Source organism: Euwallacea similis, chromosome 13 (assembly GCF_039881205.1).
Source record: "Euwallacea similis isolate ESF13 chromosome 13, ESF131.1, whole genome shotgun sequence".
Classification (NCBI taxonomy): Eukaryota; Metazoa; Arthropoda; class Insecta; order Coleoptera; family Curculionidae; genus Euwallacea; species Euwallacea similis.
In genome coordinates this window covers 782531-792601 of record NC_089621.1, presented here as the reverse complement: position 1 = coordinate 792601, position 10071 = coordinate 782531, and the positions used below count along the sequence as shown (strand labels likewise).

Below are 10071 nucleotides of genomic sequence, written 5' to 3'. Positions count from 1 at the left end.
CCAGCTACACATTAGAAGTGAGGCACTTTATCAAAGCTTGAAAGTAAAAGGCGCATTCGAATACAAAATATGAACATGTACGTTTCAATTTTAATAATTACTGTACATGCAAATTCGTATCTCCATCCATTTTCAAGATTTTAGGCGGTGTATAAGAAGAGTTACTTTTGCTATTAAATTTTCCATTTGCCACCACTGCACCAACGTCACTAAATTATTCTCAGTGCCACCTACTCAGCATCATAAGTCTCTCTTTGTTTACTACATCATAATTGGAGAAGACGGAAACTAAGGCAGCAATGCTGCTGTTCGAAATAGAAAATAAGCCTGGATGCGGTTGGCACGTACGTTATGTCTTCGATCTTTATTTAAAAATGCGTACCAGAGAAGGACGGTTGTACGCAAAACATCATTCATGATTTACTTTGCCGATGAAAGAAAAGGGGACAAATTAGAGCTTAACTAGACAAAATAATAAGCTTTTAAGGCTTGATAAAACAATATAATGTTGATAAAAAGACGGTATAAGAACTTGAGTTGAGGGAATGAGCCAGCACTATGCTGGGGAATTGATTGTCTAAATGGAGGATTAAATTTCAAAATATTAGGCTGAAAGCAGTCTGGCATAAAAAACGGTTATTTTACATGACTTTGCATAACTGAAAAAATTTGATTAAATCATCCTCTGGCATCTCATTACCAAAATAAAAGAATTTCAAAGAAAAACGTTTACTTTTTTACAAGGGTTTACATTTGTATACCTAATTTAAGGCTACATTTATTATCTTCAAATCAATTACCGTGTTTCAGGTTTCTCATTTGCCATCTCTATCTTTCACATTTTCCCCTTTTCCATTGTCACCTTCCTTCTCCTCATCCTTCTCTTTGGGCTTCCCGTAACTCTGATCCATTACATCAGATCTATTCTTCGCATGACAATCAAGACAAGTAAGTGCCTGTAAAGTAAAGTTGCCGCTATGCTCCAATTTCTGCTTCATTGTGACAGCCTCTTTACCTAATAAGAACCAAATTTGAAAATCCAGAATTTAGGTGGGTAATGACATGCCTTACCCTTGATAACCATCTTATGTTGAGTATCTATGACGTCCCCAATCAAACCCCCTAACTGAGAATCAGCCTTATCAGACAAATGGACCTGGAGAGGGTTCGGTTTAATACTGTATCTGATCAGGATTTCTTCTTCGAGGGGCCGAAAGTCGTAGATTAATTTGTTTGCTTTAATTATATGCACATAAAACTTTCAAAGTCTGTCCTATAAGTTACACAAACCATAAGCCTTGATTTGATTTTGTTCACTATGTTGTTCCGAAAACTCCTCGTCAGGGTTGTATTTTGCCTGTGATTAAGTGATAATAAATTAGAAAGTAATATATTCATATGTCTCACTTTAAGTATTTTATAAGTAAAATTCCTCTTCATCTGCCTCCATATATTCTTTTGGTGCTTTCCGGGAATATAAGCGGATTCCCAGCGTTTGCGTCTGCATTTCTCTTCAGTCTCACACAGCTCCAAAAAACCAGGTTTCGCGTCTTCAAAACAAGTGTTCACACGATCTCAAAATATCAAAAAAATCATTTGACTAACCTTCACACTCAGTGTCTTCAAGCAAACTCTTGTCACCCCCTTTTTTGGAATTCTCCTGTACGCATTGAACAACCCTCGTACGGAAGCCACCTCTGTTCTTGCAACCCCTACATCGACCCCAAGGGCCTACCTGCCATCTAAAATTTCCACAACCGATAATCAGATTTCGTCGAAAAAACATCGAAAATACTTCTTTTTGCACTCCTGCTCGTTGCAATTCTTTGTAAGGCCCTCAGGCTTGTCAATGCCTCCGCAGAAATTTGTGCTGACTTTTCCTGCATTCTCTTCAATGCAATTTATGATTGCTGTTTGAACGCCTCCCCCACAGATTGCTGAGCAGTCCCCAAATTCTCCTGTGAGGCAAGACAGATTTTTGAAATTTAAAAAAAATTCACGTTTGTAGTGCTAAAACTCCACTTTTCCGTATTAATGATACGCCCTGTGTATGTCATTAGCATTAATTCGTCTGTAGAACGTTTAAATTCTTTGAAGCAGTTTTGGAATAGTGAGGAGACTTACCAATTTCCCAATGATATTGAGGCTCGTAGGTGAAATCTACTGTTAGTTCTGTCCACCTATAGGCAAAGCCTGGGTTTTTTTGGTCAAAGAAATCAACCTGAATTGACTCATGTTATTGAGGGTATAGCTGAGGTTCGGAGCTTACAAAAAAAACTATATCCTCCTTTAGAGGACCGTTCAAGATGAAAATCTCCTTATTTGGTTCTGAGTGCATGTAGATTCCAATCGCTTGGCCGATCTGGTATTCTCCATCCAAATTTTCAGTGCTGCAATTTCACAGAGAAAGAAAATGGAATTTTTAATATTAACTATTGCAGTACTCGTTTCCATTCAAGTAAAACTTTTTCTCGCTGCTATCGGAGATAGCCATGATGTTCTCGGAAGGAGCTTTCTCCTCAAAAACGATTTTCCTGGCTCCGGAAGGCACCATTACAACCTTAGTATAACCTATTGAATCTCCTTAAAAAAACTGTCGTGTTGTAAGGCAATAGTGAAGTACCTCTCCCTATATCCCTATAAATATCCTGAATGGTCTTGCATTGAGTTCCATCCCCGTTGCACACCCCGCACCGGTCTTCAACGGCATCCGATCCTATAACGTCGTCACACCCTACCACCTATCATTTTTAAAATAGGGACACCTTAGTTATTTTTACATAAGCGATAGCGGTACGAAGTACCCTGCAAACTCCTGATATACAGATGTTCTTGGTTCCATGTTTGCACTGAGTACCATCCTTGGCAATGGCCTGCAACTTGCTCAAGACATATCGCTCGTTGACGCAATAAAGCACGCAAGGTTCCTCTGAAAGTTTCGCTCAGTGATGGAAGAATGGAATGATGAAACATTTCCACGATAATCGCAAACTTTTTCCGGAAGAAATTAAGTAATTTGCGGCGAGTTAGACAAAGTTTCCGAGATTTCGCCGTGCAATTTTCCAAGGAACGGCCGGCCGTCAAACGTGACTTACATAAAAATTTTCCAGTTTGTGAATTTTTGATTGCCGCAATTAAAACTTCATTTTAAATGTGGGGAGGAACGATATTTCCAGCCAACTTTCAAAACGGAACTAGTCCGAAAGTAATTTGTCAGGATCGTAAAGCGGATTTGATGAGTTGTGGATGTGTTCTTACCTTTGCATTTTGCCGCCTTCGAAATTTCATCATTAAACTTTCAGGGAACTTTTCGGGGCGTAAAAAGCGGAATTGAAGTGCAAATTGTGGGTGGAATTACGTATTAAAAAATGATAATGACGTACCTTCTTGGAAACTTGAGGTCCAGGTATGGTATTCACCGTTCCAGGGTATGGAATTCTGTTCCGTGCACTGCTGTTGGCGGAATGTGGGCAAATTTCCGGGGCAAGGCTAAAGTGGGTGCTAAATTTACTCAACACATATTTCGCTATTTAATTAAAGTATTGCAGACGGTGGAGTTCGATTTTTAAAAGTTTCATCGCCTTAAATCCGCACCAATGAATTTTTAAGCAAACAGACCATCCGCACCAACCAATTTCGCTTCCTAGATACGATATTCATAACGTAAAATTTGTGCCTGAATGAATGAATTAATGGAAACTCCAAAATTGTGTCCCGATAAGGCTGCTACTTTTTCCTTTTACCTGAGAATTGCAAATCTTCATTCTTCTCTTCTCTCCGAAGCAAAACCTGCCTCCATTAGCCGGCGGAGGGTTAGTGCACTCCCTGTCCGAAAAAGTAAGTCCTCCTCCGCAGCTTCTGGTGCATGCAGACCAGTGGCCCCATGCACCCCATCCCCCATTAATAGCCTCAGGCCTCAGTCCCATTTCTATGCAGTTCCTATTAAAGCACCACTAAATATTTATTATTTAGTCGATCTATTGTTTCCAACAAAATTTCCTAGTACTTTGTTCTCTCCACACTTGGTACCATCAACTGAAATCTCATTCTTCCCAATGCATTCCCCCTCGTTGATCTTGCATACCAAATTTTGACAAACTTGTTCCATGAAAGAGGAACAAACCCCTAAACTAGAAGGTAGCATAAACCTGCACTGCTCGTTAGCGTCGTAAATCACCCCTGGTAAATTCTCACTGAAGGGGTAGAGGGTCGGGTGAGGCACATCGCTCAGACATCGTCCCAGATTGTTGCTGAAATTTTTGGCATTATCTTTGCGCTTTTTAAGGTGTCAAAAGAATTTGGAAACACAAGAACGTTCCCTTCAATAAACTTATTTTATCATTTGACTTTGACTTTTGACATCGAACTTTGACAGGTGTCAAGTAAAGTAAAAATCCGTAAAAATACGATTTTAAGAGTAAATCCCCTGACGTGTTTTTGGATTTTGACAAGAACGTATTATTTAAGAAAAATTTGAGTTTCTAGACTTTTTTGAAACCCTGTATAGACAGATAGTACTCCAGAAAAGCATTGATCAGGCTTCTGCTGCATGAAGACCAACGCCTGGTGTAGCTGTTGGCCACAGGAGACATGACAAAGAAGCTGCCATCTATGTCTTGAGAAGCACAGGGTGTTTCCTGTTGATCATGTCGAGCGCCTAACCTAAGAGCAAGATTCAGCTAGCTCCCATATGAACAAAATAGCTTAACTTACAAGTGACCAATTTCATGAGCCACAACCACACTCAAAGCCAAACCTATGTCTTCAGTGATGGCGCATTTACTGTCTTTAGAGCAAGCTCCTCCAAGATAGGCCAGTCCAGTGAGGCCACAGTCTTCTTCAGCATGAGCACATAGATCAAACCTATTCTAATTAAAAGAAATGTTACGTGTTAAAGATGATGTTAAGGGATTTATACACCTAGTCAAGAGTACTGCTAAATCATAATGATTAGAGCTGTCTACCGGAGTGTTGACTCTTATTGCCCAATCGCAGAAGCTTCTCAGGGTTTTTGCAGAATCGCGGTTGATTTCCAAGTTAATTTCCCTCTCTTCTTTTTCCAGGTAGATGATTCTTACCACCACCAAATCCATTTGGTGACCCACTGAGGAATCGTGGTAATAATCAGCTGCCTTAAAACAACTTCATTAAAAATAGTTTTGTGTCTCAGCTCTCTGGTACCATGTTCATTATAGTCATCACGTAAAGTTCTACATCTCTCCTCCGATGGTACATAAGGAAGGTTCGATCACACACTACTCCTACTTCTATATACGTGTGGTCCACCTCCGATCTTTTGGCCTTAAAAATGTCTTGCCCTTTGAAGAGCTCCTCACTAGATTGCAATGAGTTTTTATTGAGGATTTTTTATAATAAAACGAAGCCAACCTAAAACGATCTTTCATGGAATCTTTCCAGCTATCCAGGGATCCACAAGTGCGCCTCTCCCCATCCAGAGGTTGGTCGTAGATTACATGCAAGTGATGGCCTTCATCGTTGGCTGTATGTCCCTCCACTGGCTCTATATAGTACGTTTTATTGCCTAATGCTATGTAACCTGCCTGAAATGATTCATTAAGGTTTTTCGGGTTTGAAAGTAGTTAATTGCTATACCAATCCATCGCATGTAGAAATTGCCGCTCTTGACCGTGGGAACCCCCTAATTCGGCCAGTGTAGTGGCACAATTTCTTGTCTTTCAAGGTCCGAACATACCGATCTCTGATCTTGATTTCCGGGTCTCGTTTTTCGACCACCAGATTTGGGTGCAAGAAGTCTCGATTTGGCCAAAGCTCCAGGTGGTACAAGGCATCATTCAAGACCACACCTAATTAACACATGGCACCATTCGATTCCGTACTGAGAGTGCCTCGATTTTTTTACCGTAATGAAGCATTTCCGGATCATTCATGGAACGTTTTTTCCGTTCTTTGTACAGCTCTATTCGGTAGTCGTGGAAGTGGGACAAGTGAAAGCTCGAAAATTTCCCATCAGAAGTAAGCTTGTGCGGAATTGCGAGATGGTAGTCTTTATTAAGGGATTTTGTGTATTTGCCTTAAAAGGACACATTAATCAACATTTTTGTGCCTGCGTTGCAATGATTATTCGCTTTGCGTAATGCGAAGAAAGATCTATTTAAATATGCAGGTAATGAGAATCAATGAGCGCTCTAAAATAACTAGTTACAACTTAACTCTAATCACGATATGTTGTCGCCATTAATTATCTGCTTTACACGTCGCGTATACGTTGCTAATAAGAAATTATCGTGTTTATCTAGTAATAACTTTGTCCAGGGAACAAAACAACAATTCATCCATATGTATGCGATTTTGTGATGATTCATTGTGAATTAGTTACGAAAATTCGTCAGCAGAATCGGGTATAAGTGCGGAAATATACTGCGTCAAATTTGCTTGAACAGATACGAGGAAGAACCTTATTGAATGTGAAATTTGAAGGAAAAATTATACAGAGAACGTTGTCTTAGAATTTGATGGATGCGGAAGAGAAAGGAGAAATGAAAGAGCAGCTAGTAATAGGAACAGAAGAACCAAGGACCCCCTCCACCACTTCTCGAAGAGTCCATTAGAGGCCCTTTTCTCTCCTCAACCACCACTTTTCATTCGATTTTATGGCAATTAAAGTGGCGAAAATCCAACTTTTTAGAAATCTGTGACGAATTAGTGATATGACTTAGTACACAAACTGGCAACCTAGCACTTTTATCCATGCAGTAGCTGCATTTGGTCGTTTCTGTCGCACTCGCAAGTTAACCAATGACGTCGACCATGTGGTTTTGACAAAAGAGCGTGGCGGTGTTGCCACTTCCTGAGTAGTCCCTTCATGACCCAAAGTCCCTCGTTTCAAACCGAGATTCTCAAGTTGCTGATTCTTAATGGTTAATCATCCTGCAGTTCGCTATACAGGCCGGTTTTGCAATGTCCTACTAAAACTGTACGTAGTTAGTCGTTAGCTAATAATGCTCTTAAACTGAAGAACCGGCCCTAAGTGAGGCTAAATGATTTCCAATAGGAAAAAATTAATAAAAAAAAGCATGAAAATTCCGTACAATTTATTTCTCCTCAATATTCAGTAATCGAGTAAATAGCTTCCAAAGGTTTCACCATCATCATCGCCCTCACCCATCCTTCGATTTCTTGATTCTCGTGTTTTCCATTATCTTGTGGTTTTTTTTCATCGTGTCAATAAAGGTGTTGCGAGGGTCCTATCCAATTACGTTTTCAATACTGTGAGTAACATGGAGCCATATTGGACCCGATGAATTTCGTGAAGAAACAGAACGTCGAAAAGGAATATTACTGTAATAATATTGCTAGCCCGGAAATTAGGTCAGGGGCGGAGTCGAAAAGAGGGCCAATATTTGAGCCGTTAATGAAGAAGGTTATTGTGAATTTTTTGCGCAAGAGCCGGCCTTATTAAGGAGGCGTTTTTCTTAGGAAACATGACTCAACCATTGATCTAAAAAAAAATGATAATAAAATGAAACGGGACTCAAGATATCTTTGGCCCATTACCGATGTCGGCTTTATCTTTTGTCTATCTCGCGTTTCTTTTGTTCTGTCTGTCAGAGCCAAGGCGATCTTGATACGGGGCAGTTTTGTTAAGTTGATTTACGTGTGATCAATTATTTTGATAAAATATCTATTTTGCGACGAAAGGTAATGAACCACTCGTGTTTTCCTTTCATCGCCACTGCCTGATTGTACTTGGGAAACAAAGACCCCAATACTTTGTACCCAAATGCCTCGTTTGGAGAGCATGGATAACGCTCGGTGATCAATGCTTAAACAAGGGGGAAACCGAGGACGCATGAAAGGAAAGTGAACACCAACAAAAACGCCGAACATGAAATTGAAAAATTAAAAAAAAACAGCTTCGTTCTTTACTAATTTTTTTCCGAGTTTTGAAGATGGTGAGAGATTCGGTATCGAAACGTTTTCAAGGGTGTTAACGCCCGAACCTTAAGTAAAGGGCAAAATGTTATCCTGTGTTTTATGCGGGAATAGCGTACGAGTCCCCACTGCCGATGCGCGGTGCCATTCTCAAAAAATGTAAAGAAGCAAGAAACAATTCATCTCAACGTATAGACCATAATTGCAAGAAAATTCTTCAATGAAAGCTCACCGTGTATAACTGCATCGGAGACCGTTATCGCCCACTTACACACCATCGTCCATAATACAAATTTAATCATCATTCGGTAATAGCTCTATTCGGACATATGGACGATGACAAAGGTTGACACATGTCAGGATGGACATTAAATCACGGTTGCGAGGAAGATCTACCTGTGCCGACCTGTGAGAACGGATTTCTTGCAGGGCCGTCGCAGGCAGACGGGTGAAAAAGATGTCTGCGAAGCTCTGTCAATCCGATTATTTACTGGCAGGATTTCTGCAAAAACATTACATTCAGACCTGTTTCTGTTTACTAAATATAACTTTAATTCACATAATTATTAAACATTTCATGTTCAATCTGAATCTTCCTGCGCAGACTGCAGAAGATGTCGAGGCTTCAATTCAGTTATTTATTGAAGACGCACACGAAGAAACTGGGTGTGGGTCGTAACTAACGAACGTGTTTAGTCGCAAATTCCTGCAGAATTCGGCCCGAAGTTATCGGTTTAGGGCTTTTGCATACGTCACTGGGTCCAGCTATTCTCAGCTACCGTAATAATTAGCGCATTTAATAAGCAACGCAAGGGCAACAATACGGCTCCGAGCAGATTAGATGGGAAAGGTAAAACAGCCAATAATTGCTCGTTTACCATGAGGTTTATTATAGAGTCTCTGAGCCGGATAATTGCAACATGATTATAGCAGGAGTGAGGTTAGTTATGTGGGAATCAACTGGGGATTTTAGTCAATATATCCTCAATAATTGTCAAGGATATTAGTGTAGTAATCAGGTGAAATTAATCAACTGAAGATTTCTCCATTTCATGTGAAGTGTACACGGAATTTCAGAGGCTTTACGAGGGACCAAGTTTCTTCAACGTCCCCCCTATTCTTGGGCGCAAACTCTTTTACCCAGAGTATGTAATTTCATCAATTTATTTCCTGCGTCTCTGTTTTTTTTTTAAGGAATTCCTCACACCAAAGCTTATTGGCGCAAAAAACTCACTTTGGCTAATAGAATTTTCTTTAATTGTTTTTACAACTCAGGAAACTCATAAGCCCAATGTCTTTGCCTAAAATTACTAGACTTTTCATGATGGTTTTCCTGTTTTTAAACCCACCAAATGAAGTGTAACTCAGCCAAAGTTTACATCCCTCGATGCGTAAAGTTTGTCGTCATATAATCTGGCTAATGGCCCCTATTCAAAGTAGGGGCATTATAAACGCTTTCAATCGACAACAATGGCACATATCCAAAGCCGACGGGAGACTGAAGCAGCAACCTAATTCAGGAGCAAAATTATCATTATCGCTGATCTAGTAGAGCATATCTGGTGACTGATTGCTTTTAGGAGCCATTGTTCGCTTTCGAAATTGAACCCACTTAACTTAACAATAACACACGCTTTTTCGATAGGTACCAAGATGAGCATAATTCACATGGTAATGAGCGGGGTTAACAGCTCCTGAGGCAAGTTAACCGAAACGTCAGAAGTGCTGCAGGAAGGCGAAATATTAGATTCATAATACGTAAATGCAGTTTACACAACACGACGTATGATAATCGATTTTAGATTGGAAACTACTCAAACGCAGATTTTCCTACGTAGTTATCAATGAGGAAGCGATTTAAATCTGATTTCCTGCAGGCTTCAGAGGGACAAAATAGTAGTAATTTTGCTATTTTTATTTTTAGAAGATCAGGTAAAAGAGGTCGGAATCTTCTTTGTGGCTTGCCCTGTGGCCGAGATGATTCAGTATCAGAAAACTATAAAACTGTGCATTTTAAATTAATATCACAAGGATATAATTTGCATTTTTTTGACATTAGTGTAAACATTCCTTATTATGGAAATATGTCGGAGGTGACTCATTCTGTGGCAAATCCATCACAAATCTGAACGAGTATCATTCTCAATGGCTGGAATG

At 39.8% G+C, this 10071-nt stretch overlaps 1 protein-coding gene across 1 annotated transcript; it reads right to left on the bottom strand.

Annotated features, from left to right (window-relative positions):
• Nucleotides 1-815: 815 nt before the first annotated feature.
• LOC136413186 (A disintegrin and metalloproteinase with thrombospondin motifs 12-like) lies at nt 816-8390 on the bottom strand. Its single transcript, XM_066396579.1, has 22 exons — nt 8147-8390; nt 5882-6052; nt 5614-5825; nt 5389-5561; nt 5182-5335; nt 4921-5132; nt 4714-4863; nt 4519-4662; nt 4007-4250; nt 3744-3953; nt 3384-3489; nt 2805-2929; nt 2624-2741; nt 2445-2571; nt 2270-2390; nt 2125-2221; nt 1796-1958; nt 1606-1742; nt 1393-1550; nt 1291-1345; nt 1072-1236; nt 816-1015 (listed from the first exon to the last, which is right to left on the bottom strand). The coding sequence occupies exons 1-22, from the start codon at nt 8217-8219 to the stop codon at nt 816-818; spliced, it is 3315 nt and encodes a 1104-aa protein (XP_066252676.1). The 5' UTR covers nt 8220-8390.
• Between the last annotated feature and the right edge of the window lie 1681 nt (nt 8391-10071).